We start from the raw sequence: 19835 nt of genomic DNA, 5'->3' as shown, positions 1-19835 counted from the left end.
AGGCACTGATGGGACTGTGGAGTCCATTACTAACTTCCCCACGTATGAAAGTTCCTCATGGCTGAACAGTGATCTTTCAACACCCATGACCGTGGATGACCCTGCAGGTATGATATGATAGCTGCTACTTAACTTTATCTTTCTAGGAAACATGTTTTCTCTTCTCTGGTAAACTGTGTTTTGCTAGAACTAGTCTGAGAGGTACCACCTGGATTTCTCCTAAGAATGTAGGTCTTTTGGCCATATTTCTTCAATATGGATCTTAATTATCTCCAGGAACATAAGAGATCATTCTGTGTTCAGGACGTGTTCAGTAGTGTATTGATTTACTGAAAGAAGTCCAAAACTATCATGATAAGAATTGATCACGGATGGTTGATGGCTCCTGGAATGACCCTTACATGGGAAAAAGCCACCATCTTGGAAGATATGACGCCATGAGCAAGTCAGCTCTGTGTCCCAGAGGTTCATCTGAAAAGGAAATGGTTCTCTCTTGTCAGGAAGAAGTGACAGAGGTTTGGACACTGACATGTTTTATAATCTAATTTTCCCTGCACTTAGCTTCTCTTTAAAGGCCATACAGGACTTCCCAAAATGGGAAATAATAAGAGAGGATGGATACGGAATTATGGCCTAATTCTTTAGAAGTAATATTCAGTGGTTAAGGGGTTTAGATGAGGAAACAGGGACCATGGGTGGAGTAAATAAGACCAGATATGGGAAAGGAGCAGTATCTGTAGGAAAGGAGGGACAGACTCTCCCCCACATGGTCAGAAATGGGACCTGTTAAATGTTCTCTCAAGACAAATTCAAAAGGGATTAATCTAATAATCATGGGAAACCTCACCACAATCACTAACACTTCCTAACACATGAGGACACTTTTTAGTAACAGAGGGCTGAGGGAACGACTACACTCTGTCATGTCACAGCTTCTCCTGAAGGCTAGCAGATGACCACCGTGTGTGCTGAGACTTCAGGAGTAGATGAGACTGACAACATCATACATTTCCGTTACTTCTGAGAAGCCAAGCACACCGCCTTATGTAAAGGATCCCTTTCTTGATTCTCTGCCTGACCCTGCATCTACCTTGATCTTGACAACTAGTGAATAGCCATCATCAGCACCTATGTCCAGGTCAACTGCTCAGAGAGACACAAGTTCCCGGAAACTTATTCTGGAGCCTGAAACCAGCCTGTCCATCTCAATACAGGCCTTCTCTCCAGAGTCCAGGACAGATGGGGTCAAGCATCCTTGGAATGGTCAGGAACACAGGAATGGCCATCACAGGAACATGAGTCCTTACCAGCATGGAGGGCAAGCAGAGTTGTCCCTCAACTCTCACGGTGGCATTTACAATGTCAGGGCACAAGTTCCCAGTAGCAGTGACTCCTGAAGGAAATTAGACTCTGAGGACAAGTTCCAAGGGACAGCTTGAAGGTTCCTTTCCTAGAGATGAAAATGTCACCCGTTTTCAGTAGTGAGGTACCAGTGACCACTGAGATGATGGGGTAGGGACTCTTGGCCAACTGTTGGGTCACTCACTCACCTGAGAGCGCAGAAGCTGGGAACAGTTCTCCAGCTTGGATCAGTACCTCAGTGGAGATAGCAGCTGCTTCTGAGACCACCGCAGACACAGAGGGAACTCATGCTTTCACACATGTGGTGGTGGCCACTTCTGGAGATGACCACGTTCTTCTGCTCCTACCCACTCAGAATCCCACAAGGTCACGCCACCAATGATTACAGCCTTCACTGTGGAGACCACCAGCCTTTACATTTCAGCCTCCATTCTTCCTAAGTCTGCAAGGACTAGGGCAGAATCTGGTTCCTCACAATCTCTTGGATGGAGGGAGACAAGTACTTCTCAGGATTCCTGCATGAGCACAGACTCAGCATGGTCTTCTCCCAAATGTTCTGTGATACTACTACTGAAATCACTGGGGCTGAGTTCACTTCCTGTGACAGAGTCCCTAGCCCAGATTTACTCAGTCAGTGGGTAATAGTGACATTCCCTGGCAGAACCAACATCAATCATTCTATCTCCCCTCCCATGGCAGATTCTTTACACATGACCTTCAACACACCAACAAGTCCATCTAGGACTATAGCAAATAGCTCTCTTACTCTGAATACCACAACTGCAGCCTCCTGGGAAGGGTCCCCTCTGCTGAGACTCAGGGTTTTTCACTCTCTGAGATGACCAGTTCTACAGAGAATTAGAGGATCCTTCATAGGCAAACCTTCTTCTGGAGAACAGACCAAATCTCTGTCCTCCCTGGTGCCTGCCCTAAGTTCAACCTGTTTCTTCTGTTTCCTCCAAAGCAGAGAGATCCAGAACCCCTAATTCTCCTCCACCTGCCTCAGGACTGACACTATCCACATCAACCATAAACATTCAATCCCAGAAAACCACAGCTTCCCCAGGCAATGGCTTTCCAGAAGATTCCTCCTGGTCCCTGAGCACTGCTGTGAAGGAAGACAGGAAAAGCATTTCTTGTGTATAGACATTTGAGGGAATGCTAGGCTGACACCTCAATCCTCTTATCCTTCAGGGACTCAGGACTCTGTGACAACCCCCACTGGGGAGCTGAGTGAGGGAACAAATGGAGGCACCACATGGTCACCGGGTGACTCTACATCTCTGGTGACGATCATCGGCCTGGGTGTGTATGATCATTTTTGGGAACTAAGCTTACCACTGGTCTCTGGAGTAAAATAATTGATTATCTGAATCCTATGCGCTGGTACAGAATCAGAACTTTCTGCTGTGGTATCCAGAGGCTATTGATAATATATATTTTTTTAATTTTGACTTATATAATTTAAATTCAATTAATTAATATGTAGTGTTTCATCAGTGTCAGATGTAGAGTTCAATGATTCGTCCATTGCGTATGACACCCAGTGCTCATTATTTTTTTTAATTTTATTTTATTTTACTTTTTCAGTGTTCCAAGATTCAGTGTTTATGCACCACACCCAGTGCTCCATGCAATCCATGCCCTCCATAATATCCACCACCAGGCTCACCCATCCCTCCACCCCGTCCCCTCCAAGACCCTCAGTTTGTTTCTCAGAGTCCACAGTCTCTCATCATTCATCTCCCCCTCTGATTTTCCCCCAACTCCCTTCTATTCTTCTCCCAGTGTCCTCGATGTTATTCCCTATGCTCCACAAGTAAGTGAAACCATATGATAATTGACTCTCTCTGCTTAACTTATCTCACTCAGCATAATCTCCTCCAGTCCCATCCATGTTGATACAAAAGTTGTATGCCCTCCTCAATGCCCATCACCCACTTGCCCCATCCCCCTACCCACCTCCTCTCCATCAACCAATATTTTTTATGGAGCATTTATTGATTTCTTTCTTTTTAAAAATATTTTATGTTTTTGTTTTAGAGACAGAGGGTGTAGGGGGAAGGGCAGAGAGAGATAGAGGGAGAGAATCCTCAAGCAGGCTCCCCACTGAGCACAGAGCCTGATGCAGGGCTCCATCCCAGGACCGTGAGATTGTGACCTGAGCAGAAATCAAGAGTTGGAGGCTTAACCACCTGAGCCACCCAGGCGCCCTTAGATTTATTGATTTCTCATATGAATTGCTTCTCCTTAGTAATTTGTATGTTGAAGAGCCAATCTCTTCAGCCTTAGGAAGAGATACAGTGTCTCTACAAACGAGTTGAGCAATTGTGAAGGGCTTTCCTCACTCAGACACCATCATTAAAGTCAGGGATTGCCATGGACAGGGAAAGATACACTTGAGATGCCATTGGTTTACTCTATGGGACAATTCATAATTATAAGATGATTCTAATACTATCCACTGTTACAATATTCAGTACATGGCCTGCAGATGAAAGGTGTTCATTTAAGGTGCTTAAGAGGATGGATACAGCTGTCCTGATGCCTGAAAGCATCATTTGACATTCAGTGTCCTTTGACATTCAATGACATTCAATATCAATTTGACATTGGCAATCATTTTACCTTCTATGGTAGAAGGTAAAAATGTTCTGCCTTTTCCTGATGAGAGGTGAAAGAATATACAAATACATAAGAATTAACGTGCCTTGATATACATCTTCCCTTAACCTGTTAAAACCAAGCCACAGAGCTTTTAATTAGAATCATAATTTTGAAGTCTGGGGGATAAAGGCAGATATTAGACTAAAATAGAATGATTGAAGGCTGGACCAAGGAGGAGAAGCAGAGCGAAAGGTGAAAGAGTTTTCCCCCATTCCTGGGTAGAATCTTTACCCTCCATTAAGACAGGAGATATGGTATATAGGCCACAGTGATATAGAAACACAGGATGCCAGAGGGAGCTCTGTGAGCCAGTAGACCAAAATCATATACCCAACATTAGACACAAAGATGGACAATAGGATTCCTGCCCCCCAGAGGAGCAGAATATGTGCAGATTTGTAAGGAGAAAGGAAGGAGAATCAAAAGAAGAACCGCTTTTTTACTTCCTTGTAAACTTCCTAACTAAAGAGCTGTTTCAGTCACAGGCCTGTCCACCAGAAGCCCAGGAACATCTGAGGATATCATAAACCGAAGCTCCAGGGAGCCCAGCAGCAGCCACAAGACCAGACCCACTGTGGAAACTTCCTTTAGGGAGACTCCAAAAGAGACTGCCTCCACAGACGTCATGGTGGAACCGGCCACCCTTCAATCCCTGACCACAGGAAGTGGCAGCACCAGACTCCTTCGCTTGCCCACACGAACTGTGGTACCAGCAGAGTCATCTACAGAAACAGCTCTAGTTACAAATAACACCTCACACTCCCCATATCCAGCTGAAGCTCGGGCCACTACATACTCTGGGACACCAGAAGGGACAAGCCAGTCAAGAGGAACAGTGTCTTTCCCCCACCCAGAGTCAACTTCCACAGGGACTGTCCAGCAAGTGAGCTCAGTCCCGACTTCTAAAACAACTGAAATGGACTTGTCCACATGGCTTGGCTCCACAGAGGGGACCACAGTGGGCACGAATTTCCCTTCCAGCACAACTTCCACTGGCCTTCAGCACTCTGCAACAAGTTTATTTGTAGCCCCCAAAGTAGCCACAAACTCGGTGACAGAGAAATCTGAACTTGAAACCATGACAAGCATCAGCACCATGGTCACTCCTTCCATTGCCTTCAGTAAGAAGGCAGTGACGGCTGAACCACAGACCAGTGGATCTGAGCGGGAGGCTCATTCATCCACTAGCCCATGGTCAGAGCAGACAGCTGGGTGGGACCCAGCACTGAGTGCCTCCCCTGCAGACCCAGACACAGCTATTACCACCCCCCTTTCTGATAGGTCAGAAAGCTCAGCCACTATCAGCCTCATCAGCATGGCAAGAGAGAAAGCTCGCTCCTCTGCACCGGCGACCTCCCCTTTCATGGGGCCCAAGTCTGAGTCCATCACAGGATTGGAGACCCCTGAAACCTCACCTCCACCTGCGGCCCTTTCTGTGACATCATCTCCTACAGAACTAACAAGCAAGGGTGGGGTCCTCGCTGTGGAGGTCATCACCTCCAGCCCCCGGGGAACAAGGTCAGTTTCAACTGTAATGCCTAGCCCAGAGAGGAAGTCCAGGACCTCAGACAGCACCCAAGCACCAGGGACCTCTCCATGGAGTATCACAGACACAGCAGCCTACTTACATGTCACTGGTTTGCCCGGATCCAGTTCTACAGGGACAACACTGGCTTCCTCGGCAGTGGCCATTGCAACAGCTGAACAACAGGCAAGTATGTCTGTGGGTGAGGCTTATTCAGCTGCTGTCACATGGTCGGAGAAGACAACTGGGAGTGATCCGATTCATGGTGCATCTCCAGAGGGCACAGACACGTGGCATCTAACCACCAGACAACGAACCACATCACCATCGGTGACCTTTAAAAGCCAAGCCACTACTGGCCTCACCTATGGCTCGGGACGAATACTGAGCTCTTCCCCGTCTATCACATTTCCTTCGATGGGGTCTAAGACGCTGGTGGCCATCACAAGTGTAGTGGCCGGTGATGCTGCCTCTACAACCGGACAACGGTCACAAACCTCATCTCCTGCAGAAGCAAACATCACGGATGTCACCGTAGCCCCTACTCCAGATGTCGCCACCACCATCACCACCATGGGAAACGACTCAGTCCTGACTACCGTGTCCAACCCGGAGAGGAGAGTGAGCACCCTGGTCACAGAGACCAGAATGTCTACCCAAGAGCGTCCTTCCAGCTGGTCACCTACAACTGCTTCTGTCCCAACGTCAAGCTCCTGGGCCGTAACAGACACAGCTTCAATGTTGGAAGCCACAGGTTCCACTGAAACAACTTCTGCAATGGGCACGTTATCCTTAGCATCTAGCACTGAATCAGGCTCTTTATCTACTTCCCATGGCCTTGGGACCATCCTTGGAACCAGCCTAGCCATTCCATCTCCTCGTGCTTCAGCTGAAGACACAAAGTCCACAAATATGAGAACATGGCGTCCTTCAGACACAACACCATCTATGCCGATCTCAACCACTTCTGGGATCGAGAGGATGAGCCCCTCATATCCTCATTATGTAAGTACAAGTGGGACCAATGACCATCCAAGTACAAAGACTGACCCCAAAATCTCCCCTCCTATTTCTCCATCGGATTTTCGGCCCACGCTGGACTGGGCTACTGGGAAATCTGTGTCATCATCCACAGACACTACCTCACGTCCTCAAGGGGGCACAATGCAAGAAGTTCCTGTGGAGAACAAGGTCAGCCCAACTACCTCACAGCTGCCAGTCGTGACAGCAGAAATTAAAAGTGGGTTCACACCTACTAAGATGGTAAGTCTTTCCAGAGTCACTTTATCAGGGAGGACAGATCTCATCAGCAAAGAAGGAGAACACAGTTCTCACCAGTTTCCTACCACAAAAGCTATAACCAGGGAAACCCAAACGCTAATCCCTGGGGTTATATTACAGGGCACAGGTACCACGGATGCATCCAGAGCCTCCTGGGCCGAGACTCCCTCGGCCGGGACTCAGGGTTTTACACGCTCACTTGTGACCAGTAGCGCGGACACAGGTTCTGAGGATGTGTCACAGACAAGCCTTTCCTCTGACCATGATACCACATCTCCTTCGCCCCTGGTGACCTCACATGCCACGACGTCACCTACTCTAATTTCCCCCACATCACAAGCCAGGGTCCTTTCTCGACCTGTCCCTGCCACATCACCTACCACACTGGGGACAACTGGCACGTTGAACACGAGCGTAGGACCTGTGACAAGTCCACATTCCAGTTTGAACAGCATCTCAGGTGACTTCCAGGTAATTTCAGAAGCATCAACTGCTACACAGGGGCTCCACGTTTCCAGGAACACAGCAGTGACCAGCTTGGAGACCATCACATCTACACAGGAGACCCAGTCCTCTGACCCAGCGGGATCAGAGAAACCCAAAGGCACCACTACAACTGTCACCACTTCACTCAGTGGGGACACCTCGCTTTCCACACCAGTGACCGGCCTTTCTGAAACCACGGAGTCTGAGACACTGTCAACATCATCCCCTAGCCTGGAACCATGGGAAACCAGCACGTCCCAGCATACCATCGTGGACTTGGAGAAAATGGGTGTCCCTTCTCCAGCATCTGCTGATCCTACTGCAGAGGACTCTAGGACCCATTTCATCTCCTCCAGCAGGACATCGATCCCTGGCCCTGCTCAGTCCACAGTGTCACCAGACATCTCCACAGGAATCCACAACAGGCTCTCTACCTCCTCCATCTTGACCGAGTCCACAGCTATAGCCATGGTCACCGAAACAGCTCTCCCAAGGGCTACATCATGGGGCACAAGTCATACGGGTGCATCAACCACGGCCTCCTGGGCCGCGAGTCACTCAGCGGGGACTCAGGTTTCTATAAGCTCAGTAGAGACCATTAGCGTGGACACGGGTTCTGAGGTTGTGTCCCAGACAAGCCCTGCCTCTGACCAAGACACCACATCTCCATCGCCCCTGGTGCCCTCCCATGCCACGACATCACCTTCTCTACATTCCCCCACATCACAAGCCAGGGACCCTACTTCACCTGTCCCTGCCACCTCACCAGGGACACCTAGCACAATGGAGACCACTGGCATATTGAACACGACCTTGAGAACTGTGACAAGTCCACCTTCAGGTTTGAGCAGCACACCGGGTGACACCCAGGTAATCTCAGAAGTGTCTACCGCTGCAGAGGGATTCCACCTTTCTGGGAACACAGCAGTGACCAACATTGGGACCCTCGCGTTGACACAGGAATCTCAGTCCTCTGCCCCAGCAGGCTCAGAAACACCCAAAGGCACCAATACAACTGTCACCACTTCATTCAGTGGGGACACCTCGTTTTCCACACCAGTGACCAGCCTTTCTGAAACCACAGAGTTTGAGACACCGTCAATGTCATCCCTTGACCCAGAACCATGGAATACTGGCACCTCCCAGCACACTGTCGTGAACTCAGAGAAAATCACTGTCCCTTCTCTAGCGTCCACTGATGCTAACATGGAAGCCTCCAGGACCAACATCATCTCCTCCAGCAGGACATCCATCCCTGCCCCTGCTCCATCCACAATGTCATCATACATGGGGATCAGCAGTACGTTCTCTACCTACCCAGACATGAACGAGTCCACAGCTATAGCCATGGTCACCAAGACAGATCTCCCTGGGACTACAGCACAGGACACAAGTACCACGGATGCATCAGCCACAGCCTCCTGGGCCGAGAGTCACTCAGCAGGGAATCAGGTTTCTACAAGCTCAGTAGTGACCATTAGTGTGCACATGGGTTCTGAGGTTGTGTCCCAGACAAGCCCTGCCTCTGACCAAGACACCACATCTCCATCCCCCCTGGTGCCCTCCCATGCCACAACGTCACCTTCCTTACATTTCCCCACATCACAAGCCAGAGACCCGACTCCACCTGTCCCTGCCACTTCACCAAGCATACCTGCGAGCTGGGGGACAAGCGGTGCATTGAGCACAAGCTTAGGACTTGTGACAAGTCAACCTTCAGGTGTGACCAGCACCTCAGGTGATAGCCAGGTAATTTCAGAAGTGTCTCCTACTACAGAGGGACTCCACCTTTCTGGGAACACAGTAGTGACCAATATTGGGACCCTTGTGTCGACACAGGAATCTCAGTCCTCTGCCCCAGCAGGCTCAGAAACACCCAAAGGCACCACTACAATTATCACCTCTTCACGCAGGGGGGACACCTCGATTTCCACACCAGTGACCGACCTTTCTGAAACCACAGAGTTTGAGACACACTCAATGTCATCCCTTGGCCCAGAACCATGGGAAACTGGCACCTCCCAGCACAGTGTCGTGAACTCGGAGAAAATCACTGTCCCTTCTCTAGCGTCCACTGATGCTACCATGGAAGCCTCCAGGACCAACATCATCTCCTCCAGCAGGATATCCATCCCTGGCCCTGCTCAGTCCACGATGTCACCAGACATCTCCACAGGAATCCACAACAGGCTCTCTACCTCCTCCATCTTGACCGAGTCCACAGCTATAGCCATGGTCCCCGAAACAGCTCTCCCGGGGGCTACATCCATGGATGGATCAGCCACGGCCTCCTGGGCCGAGAGTCACTCAGCGGGGACTCGGGTTTCTACAAGCTCAGTAGTGACCGTTAGCACGCACACGGGTCCTGAGGTTGTGTCCCAGACAAGCCCTGCCTCTGACCAAGACACCACATCTCCATTGCCCCTGGTGCCCTCCCATGCCACGACATCACCTTCTCTACATTCCCCCACATCGCAAGCCAGGGACCCTACTTCAACTGTCCCTGCCACCTCACCAGGGACGCCTAGCACAATGGAGACCACTGGCATATTGAACACGACCTTGGGAACTATGACAAGTCCACCTTCAGGTTTGAGCAGCACACCGGGTGACACCCAGGTAATCTCAGAAGTGTCTACCGCTGCAGAGGGATTCCACCTTTCTGGGAACACAGCAGTGACCAACATTGGGACCCTCACATCTACACAGGAGTCTCAGTCCTCTGCCCCAGCAGTCTCAGAAACACCCAAAGGCACCGCTACAACTGTCACCACTTCACTCAGTGGGGACACCTCGTTTTCCACACCAGTGACCGGCCTTTCTGAAACCATGGAGTCTGAGACACTGTCAACATCGTCCCCTCGCCTGGAACCATGGGAAATCAGCACGTCCCAACATACCATCGTGGACTCGGAGAAAATGAGTGTCCCTTCTCCAGCGTCCACTGATACTACTGCAGAGGACTCCAGGACCAACATCATCTCCTCCAGCAGGACATCTATCCCTGGCTCTGCTCAGTCCACAATGTCACCAGACATCTCCACAGGAATCCACAACAGGCTCTCTACCTCCTCCATCTTGACCGAGTCCACAGCTATAGCCATGGTCCCCGAAACAGCTCTCCCCGGGGCTACATCACAGGACACAAGTACCACGGATGGATCAGCCACGGCCTCCTGGGCCGAGAGTCACTCAGCGGGGACTCAGGTTTCTACAAGCTCAGTAGTGACCGTTAGTGTGCTCTCGGGTTCTGAGGTTGTGTCCCAGACAAGCCCTGCCTCTGACCAAGACACCACATCTCCATCGCCCCTGGTGCCCTCCCATGCCACGACATCACCTTCTCTACATTCCCCCACATCGCAAGCCAGGGACCCTACTACACCTGTCCCTGCCACTTCACCAAGCATGCCTTCCAGGCGGGGCACCAGCGATGTGTTGAGCACAAGCTTGGGACTTGTGACAAGTCAAACTTCAGGTGTGAGCAGCACCTCAGGGTATAGCCAGGTAATTTCAGAAGTGTCTCCTGCTACAGAGGGACTCCACCTTTCTGGGAACACAGCAGTGACCAATATTGGGACCCTTGCGTCGACACAGGAATCTCAGTCCTCTGCCCCAGCAGGCTCAGAAACACCCAAAGGCACCACTTCAATTGTCACCTCTTCACGCAGGGGGGACACCTCGATTTCCACACCAGTGACCGGCCTTTCTGAAACCACAGAGTTTGAGACACACTCAATGTCATCCCTTGGCCCAGAACCATGGGATACTGGCACCTCCCAGCACAGTGTCGTGAACTCGGAGAAAATCACTGTCCCTTCTCTAGCGTCCACTGATGCTACCATGGAAGCCTCCAGGACCAACATCATCTCCTCCAGCAGGACATCCATCCCTGGCCCTGCTCAGTCCACGATGTCACCAGACATCTCCACAGGAATCCACAACAGGCTCTCTACCTCCTCCATCTTGACCGAGTCCACAGCTATAGCCATGGTCCCCGAGACAGAACTCCCTGGGACTACATCACAGGACACAAGTACCACGGATGCATCAACCATGGCCTCCTGGGCCGAGAGTCACTCAGCGGGGACTCAGGCTTCTACAAGCTCAGTAGTGACCGTTAGCGTGCTCTCGGGTTCTGAGGTTGTGTCCCAGACAAGCCCTGCCTCTGACCAAGACACCACATCTCCATTGCCCCTGGTGCCCTCCCATGCCACGACATCACCTTCTCTACATTCCCCCACATCGCAAGCCAGGGACCCTACTACACCTGTCCCTGCCACCTCACCAGGGACACCTAGCACAATGGAGACCACTGGCACATTGAACACGACCTTGAGAACTATGACAAGTCTACCTTCAGGTTTGAGCAGCACACCGGGTGACACTCAGGTAATCTCAGAAGTGTCTACCCCTGCAGAGAGACTCCACCTTTCTGGGAACACAGCAGTGACCAATATTGGGACCCTTGTGTCAACACAGGAATCTCAGTCCTCTGCCCCAGCAGGCTCAGAAACACCCAAAGGCACCACTTCAATTGTCACCTCTTCACGCAGGGGGGACACCTCGATTTCCACACCAGTGACCGGCCTTTCTGAAACCACAGAGTTTGAGACACACTCAATGTTATCCCTTGGCCCAGAACCATGGGATACTGGCACCTCCCAGCACAGTGTCGTGAACTCGGAGAAAATCACTGTCCCTTCTCTAGCATCCACTGATGCTACCATGGAAGCCTCCAGGACCAACATCATCTCCTCCAGCAGGACATCCATCCCTGGCCCTGCTCAGTCCACGATGTCACCAGACATCTCCACAGGAATCCACAACAGGCTCTCTACCTCCTCCATCTTGACCGAGTCCACAGCTATAGCCATGGTCCCCGAGACAGAACTCCCTGGGACTACATCACAGGACACAAGTACCACGGATGCATCAACCATGGCCTCCTGGGCCGAGAGTCACTCAGCAGGGACTCAGGCTTCTACAAGCTCAGTAGTGACCATTAGCGTGGATACGGGTTCTGAGGTTGTGTCCCAGACAAGCCCTGCCTCTGACCAAGACACCACATCTCCATCGCCCCTGGTGCCCTCCCATGCCACGACATCACCTTCTCTACATTCCCCCACATCGCAAGCCAGGGACCCTACTACACCTGTCCCTGCCACCTCACCAGGGACACCTAGCACAATGGAGACCACTGGCATATTGAACACGACCTTGAGAACTGTGACAAGTCCACCTTCAGGTTTGAGCAGCACACCGGGTGACACCCAGGTAATCTCAGAAGTGTCTACCGCTGCAGAGGGATTCCACCTTTCTGGGAACACAGCAGTGACCAACATTGGGACCCTCGCGTCGACACAGGAATCTCAGTCCTCTGCCCCAGCAGACTCAGAAACACCCAAAGGCACCAATACAACTGTCACCACTTCACTCAGTGGGGACACCTCGTTTTCCACACCAGTGACCGGCCTTTCTGAAACCATGGAGTCTGAGACACTGTCAACATCGTCCCCTCGCCTGGAACCATGGGGAATCAGCACGTCCCAACATAGCATCGTGGACTCGGAGAAAATGAGTGTCCCTTCTCCAGCGTCCACTGATACTACTGCAGAGGACTCCAGGACCAACATCATCTCCTCCAGCAGGACATCTATCCCTGGCCCTGCTCAGTCCACAATGTCACCAGACATCTCCACAGGAATCCACAACAGGCTCTCTACCTCCTCCATCTTGACAGAGTCCACAGCTATAGCCATGGTCCCTGAAACAGCTCTCTCGGGGGCTACATCACAGGACACAAGTACCACGGATGGATCAGCCACGGCCTCCTGGGCCGAGAGTCACTCAGCGGGGACTCAGGTTTCTACAAGCTCAGTAGTGACCGTTAGCGTGCTCTCGGGTTCTGAGGTTGTGTCCCAGACAAGCCCTGCCTCTGACCAAGACACCACATCTCCATCGCCCCTGGTGCCCTCCCATGCCACGACATCACCTTCTCTACATTCCCCCACATCGCAAGCCAGGGACCCTACTACACCTGTCCCTGCCACCTCACCAGGGACACCTAGCACAATGGAGACCACTGGCACATTGAACACGACCTTGAGAACTATGACAAGTCTACCTTCAGGTTTGAGCAGCACACCGGGTGACACTCAGGTAATCTCAGAAGTGTCTACCCCTGCAGAGAGACTCCACCTTTCTGGGAACACAGCAGTGACCAATATTGGGACCCTTGTGTCAACACAGGAATCTCAGTCCTCTGCCCCAGCAGGCTCAGAAACACCCAAAGGCACCACTTCAATTGTCACCTCTTCACGCAGGGGGGACACCTCGATTTCCACACCAGTGACCGGCCTTTCTGAAACCACAGAGTTTGAGACACACTCAATGTTATCCCTTGGCCCAGAACCATGGGATACTGGCACCTCCCAGCACAGTGTCGTGAACTCGGAGAAAATCACTGTCCCTTCTCTAGCTTCCACTGATGCTACCATGGAAGCCTCCAGGACCAACATCATCTCCTCCAGCAGGACATCCATCCCTGGCCCTGCTCAGTCCACGATGTCACCAGACATCTCCACAGGAATCCACAACAGGCTCTCTACCTCCTCCATCTTGACCGAGTCCACAGCTATAGCCATGGTCACTGAGACAGAACTCCCTGGGACTACATCACAGGACACAAGTACCACGGATGCATCAGCCACGGCCTCCTGGGCCGAGAGTCACTCAGCGGGGACTCAGGTTTCTACAAGCTCAGTAGTGACCGTTAGCGTGCTCTCGGGTTCTGAGGTTGTGTCCCAGACAAGCCCTGCCTCTGACCAAGACACCACATCTCCATCACCCCTGGTGCCCTCCCATGCCACTACATCACCTTCTCTACATTCCCCCACATCGCAAGCCAGGGACCCTACTACACCTGTCCCTGCCACCTCACCAGGGACACCTAGCACAATGGAGACCACTGGCACATTGAACACGACCTTGAGAACTGTGACAAGTCTACCTTCAGGTTTGAGCAGCACACCGGGTGACACTCAGGTAATCTCAGAAGTGTCTACCCCTGCAGAGAGACTCCACCTTTCTGGGAACACAGCAGTGACCAATATTGGGACCCTTGCGTCGACACAGGAATCTCAGTCCTCTGCCCCAGCAGGCTCAGAAACACCCAAAGGCACCACTTCAATTGTCACCTCTTCACGCAGGGGGGACACCTCGATTTCCACACCAGTGACCGGCCTTTCTGAAACCACAGAGTTTGAGACACACTCAATGTCATCCCTTGGCCCAGAACCATGGGATACTGGCACCTCCCAGCACAGTGTCGTGAACTCGGAGAAAATCACTGTCCCTTCTCTAGCGTCCACTGATGCTACCATGGAAGCCTCCAGGACCAACATCATCTCCTCCAGCAGGACATCCATCCCTGGCCCTGCTCAGTCCACGATGTCACCAGACATGGCGATCCACACTAGGTTCTCTACCTACCCTGACATGACCGAGTCCACAGCTATAGCCATGGTCACCAAGACAGAACTCCCTGGGACTTCATCACAGGACACAAGTACCACGGATGCATCAACCATGGCCTCCTGGGCCGAGAGTCACTCAGCACGGACTCAGGTTTCTACAAGCTCAGTAGTGACCATTAGTGTGGACACAGGTTCTGAGGTTGTGTCCCAGACAAGCCCTGCCTCTGACCAAGACACCACATCTCCATCGCCCCTGGTGCCCTCCCATGCCACGACATCACCTTCTCTACATTCCCCCACATCACAATCCAGGGACCCTACTTCAACTGTCCCTGCCACCTCACCAGGGACGCCTAGCACAATGGAGACCACTGGCACATTGAACACGACCTTGGGAACTATGACAAGTCCACCTTCAGGTTTGAGCAGCACACCGGGTGACACCCAGGTAATCTCAGAAGTGTCTACCGCTGCAGAGGGATTCCACCTTTCTGGGAACACAGCAGTGACCATCATTGGGACCCTCGCATCTACACAGGAATCTCAATCCTCTGCCCCAGCAGGCTCAGAAACACCCAAAGGCACCACTTCAATTGTCACCTCTTCACGCAGGGGGGACACCTCGTTTTCCACACCAGTGACCGGCCTTTCTGAAACCACAGAGTTTGAGACACACTCAATGTCATCCCTTGGCCCAGAACCATGGGATACTGGCACCTCCCAGCACACTGTCGTGAACTCAGAGAAAATCACTGTCCCTTCTCTAGCCTCCACTGATGCTACCATGGATGCCTCCAGGACCAACATCATCTCCTCCAGCAGGACATCCATCCCTGGCCCTGCTCCGTCCCCGATGTCACCATACATGGGGATCCACACTAGGTTCTCTACGTACCCTGACATGACAGAGTCCACAGCTATAGCCATGGTCACCAAGACAGATCTCCCTGGGACTACATCACAGGACACAAGTAACACGGATGCATCAGCCACGGCCTCCCGGACTGAGAGTCACTCCACTGTGACTCAGGGTTTTACCCGCCCCGTTTTGACCATTAGTGAAGACACAGGTTCTGAGGTTATGTCACAGAGAACCCCTTCCTCTGACCAAGATACCACATTGACATCCCCCCTGGAGCCCTTGAGTGCCATGACATCATCTTCTGTTCTTTCCCCCACATCACAAGCCAGGGACTCTACTCCACTCATCCCTGCCACCTCACCAGGCACACCTGGGTCTCTGGAGATCACTGGCACATTGAGCACAGGTTTGGGACCTGTGACGAGTCCATCTTCCAGTTTGAGCAGGACCCCAGGTGACACCCAGGTAATCTCAGAAGTGTCTGCCACTACAGAGGGACTCTACCTTTCTGGGAACACAATAGTAACAAACATGGGGACAATCATTTCCACACAGGAGTCACAGTCTTCTACCCCAGTGGGCTCTGCAACACCAAAAAGCACCACTGAAGTTGTCTCCTCTTCTCTCAGTGGGGACACCTCGTTTTCCACATCAATGTCTGACCTTTCTGAAACCACAGAGCTTAGGACACAGTCAACGTCTTCCTTTGGCCCAGAACCATGGGATACTGGCACCTCCCAGCACAGTGTCGTGAACTCGGAGAAAATCACTGTCCCTTCTCTAGCTTCCACTGATGCTACCATGGAAGCCTCCAGGACCAACATCATCTCCTCCAGCAGGACATCCATCCCTGGCCCTGCTCAGTCCACGATGTCACCAGACATCTCCACAGGAATCCACAACAGGCTCTCTACCTCCTCCATCTTGACCGAGTCCACAGCTATAGCCATGGTCACTGAGACAGAACTCCCTGGGACTACATCACAGGACACAAGTACCACGGATGCATCAGCCACGGCCTCCTGGGCCGAGAGTCACTCAGCGGGGACTCAGGTTTCTACAAGCTCAGTAGTGACCGTTAGCGTGCTCTCGGGTTCTGAGGTTGTGTCCCAGACAAGCCCTGCCTCTGACCAAGACACCACATCTCCATCACCCCTGGTGCCCTCCCATGCCACGACATCACCTTCTCTACATTCCCCCACATCGCAAGCCAGGGACCCTACTACACCTGTCCCTGCCACCTCACCAGGGACACCTAGCACAATGGAGACCACTGGCACATTGAACACGACCTTGAGAACTGTGACAAGTCTACCTTCAGGTTTGAGCAGCACACCGGGTGACACTCAGGTAATCTCAGAAGTGTCTACCCCTGCAGAGAGACTCCACCTTTCTGGGAACACAGCAGTGACCAATATTGGGACCCTTGCGTCGACACAGGAATCTCAGTCCTCTGCCCCAGCAGGCTCAGAAACACCCAAAGGCACCACTTCAATTGTCACCTCTTCACGCAGGGGGGACACCTCGATTTCCACACCAGTGACCGGCCTTTCTGAAACCACAGAGTTTGAGACACACTCAATGTCATCCCTTGGCCCAGAACCATGGGATACTGGCACCTCCCAGCACAGTGTCGTGAACTCGGAGAAAATCACTGTCCCTTCTCTAGCGTCCACTGATGCTACCATGGAAGCCTCCAGGACCAACATCATCTCCTCCAGCAGGACATCCATCCCTGGCCCTGCTCAGTCCACGATGTCACCAGACATGGCGATCCACACTAGGTTCTCTACCTACCCTGACATGACCGAGTCCACAGCTATAGCCATGGTCACCAAGACAGAACTCCCTGGGACTTCATCACAGGACACAAGTACCACGGATGCATCAACCATGGCCTCCTGGGCCGAGAGTCACTCAGCACGGACTCAGGTTTCTACAAGCTCAGTAGTGACCATTAGTGTGGACACAGGTTCTGAGGTTGTGTCCCAGACAAGCCCTGCCTCTGACCAAGACACCACATCTCCATCGCCCCTGGTGCCCTCCCATGCCACGACATCACCTTCTCTACATTCCCCCACATCACAATCCAGGGACCCTACTTCAACTGTCCCTGCCACCTCACCAGGGACGCCTAGCACAATGGAGACCACTGGCACATTGAACACGACCTTGGGAACTATGACAAGTCCACCTTCAGGTTTGAGCAGCACACCGGGTGACACCCAGGTAATCTCAGAAGTGTCTACCGCTGCAGAGGGATTCCACCTTTCTGGGAACACAGCAGTGACCATCATTGGGACCCTCGCATCTACACAGGAATCTCAATCCTCTGCCCCAGCAGGCTCAGAAACACCCAAAGGCACCACTTCAATTGTCACCTCTTCACGCAGGGGGGACACCTCGTTTTCCACACCAGTGACCGGCCTTTCTGAAACCACAGAGTTTGAGACACACTCAATGTCATCCCTTGGCCCAGAACCATGGGATACTGGCACCTCCCAGCACACTGTCGTGAACTCAGAGAAAATCACTGTCCCTTCTCTAGCCTCCACTGATGCTACCATGGATGCCTCCAGGACCAACATCATCTCCTCCAGCAGGACATCCATCCCTGGCCCTGCTCCGTCCCCGATGTCACCATACATGGGGATCCACACTAGGTTCTCTACGTACCCTGACATGACAGAGTCCACAGCTATAGCCATGGTCACCAAGACAGATCTCCCTGGGACTACATCACAGGACACAAGTAACACGGATGCATCAGCCACGGCCTCCCGGACTGAGAGTCACTCCACTGTGACTCAGGGTTTTACCCGCCCCGTTTTGACCATTAGTGAAGACACAGGTTCTGAGGTTATGTCACAGAGAACCCCTTCCTCTGACCAAGATACCACATTGACATCCCCCCTGGAGCCCTTGAGTGCCATGACATCATCTTCTCTTCTTTCCCCCACATCACAAGCCAGGGACTCTACTCCACTCATCCCTGCCACCTCACCAGGCACACCTGGGTCTCTGGAGATCACTGGCACATTGAGCACAGGTTTGGGACCTGTGACGAGTCCATCTTCCAGTTTGAGCAGGACCCCAGGTGACACCCAGGTAATCTCAGAAGTGTCTGCCACTACAGAGGGACTCTACCTTTCTGGGAACACAATAGTAACAAACATGGGGACAATCATTTCCACACAGGAGTCACAGTCTTCTACCCCAGTGGGCTCTGCAACACCAAAAAGCACCACTGAAGTTGTCTCCTCTTCTCTCAGTGGGGACACCTCGTTTTCCACATCAATGTCTGACCTTTCTGAAACCACAGAGCTTAGGACACAGTCAACGTCTTCCTTTGGCCCAGAACCATGGGATACTGGCACCTCCCAGCACAGTGTCGTGAACTCGGAGAAAATCACTGTCCCTTCTCTAGCTTCCACTGATGCTACCATGGAAGCCTCCAGGACCAACATCATCTCCTCCAGCAGGACATCCATCCCTGGCCCTGCTCAGTCCACGATGTCACCAGACATCTCCACAGGAATCCACAACAGGCTCTCTACCTCCTCCATCTTGACCGAGTCCACAGCTATAGCCATGGTCACTGAGACAGAACTCCCTGGGACTACATCACAGGACACAAGTACCACGGATGCATCAGCCACGGCCTCCTGGGCCGAGAGTCACTCAGCGGGGACTCAGGTTTCTACAAGCTCAGTAGTGACCGTTAGCGTGCTCTCGGGTTCTGAGGTTGTGTCCCAGACAAGCCCTGCCTCTGACCAAGACACCACATCTCCATCACCCCTGGTGCCCTCCCATGCCACGACATCACCTTCTCTACATTCCCCCACATCGCAAGCCAGGGACCCTACTACACCTGTCCCTGCCACCTCACCAGGGACGCCTAGCACAATGGAGACCACTGGCACATTGAACACGACCTTGGGAACTATGACAAGTCCACCTTCAGGTTTGAGCAGCACACCGGGTGACACCCAGGTAATCTCAGAAGTGTCTACCCCTGCAGAGGGATTCCACCTTTCTGGGAACACAGCAGTGACCATCATTGGGACCCTTGCGTCGACACAGGAATCTCAGTCCTCTGCCCCAGCAGGCTCAGAAACACCCAAAGGCACCACTTCAATTGTCACCTCTTCACGCAGGGGGGACACCTCGTTTTCCA

The 19835-nt window shown here is 52.2% G+C and overlaps 1 protein-coding gene across 1 annotated transcript in view; it reads left to right on the top strand.

Annotated features, from left to right (window-relative positions):
• Nucleotides 1–19835, top strand: part of MUC16 (mucin 16, cell surface associated) — a 112945-nt gene that overhangs the window by 15388 nt on the left and 77722 nt on the right. The window contains exons 6-16 of the mRNA XM_045991473.1: nucleotides 3–107; nucleotides 5058–6817; nucleotides 6956–8714; nucleotides 9099–10568; nucleotides 11961–13124; nucleotides 13596–14173; nucleotides 14642–14888; nucleotides 15360–15767; nucleotides 16374–16652; nucleotides 17259–18410; nucleotides 19017–19295. Of these exons, the coding sequence (XP_045847429.1) occupies nucleotides 3–107; nucleotides 5058–6817; nucleotides 6956–8714; nucleotides 9099–10568; nucleotides 11961–13124; nucleotides 13596–14173; nucleotides 14642–14888; nucleotides 15360–15767; nucleotides 16374–16652; nucleotides 17259–18410; nucleotides 19017–19295 (9201 nt within the window). The remainder of the gene's footprint in view (nucleotides 1–2; nucleotides 108–5057; nucleotides 6818–6955; nucleotides 8715–9098; nucleotides 10569–11960; nucleotides 13125–13595; nucleotides 14174–14641; nucleotides 14889–15359; nucleotides 15768–16373; nucleotides 16653–17258; nucleotides 18411–19016; nucleotides 19296–19835) is intronic.

The sequence above is a fragment of the Meles meles genome, chromosome 20 (genome assembly GCF_922984935.1).
Source record: "Meles meles chromosome 20, mMelMel3.1 paternal haplotype, whole genome shotgun sequence".
Taxonomy (NCBI): Eukaryota; Metazoa; Chordata; class Mammalia; order Carnivora; family Mustelidae; genus Meles; species Meles meles.
Note: the sequence above shows the minus strand (reverse complement) of the source record. Positions and strands in the feature narration are given on the sequence as shown.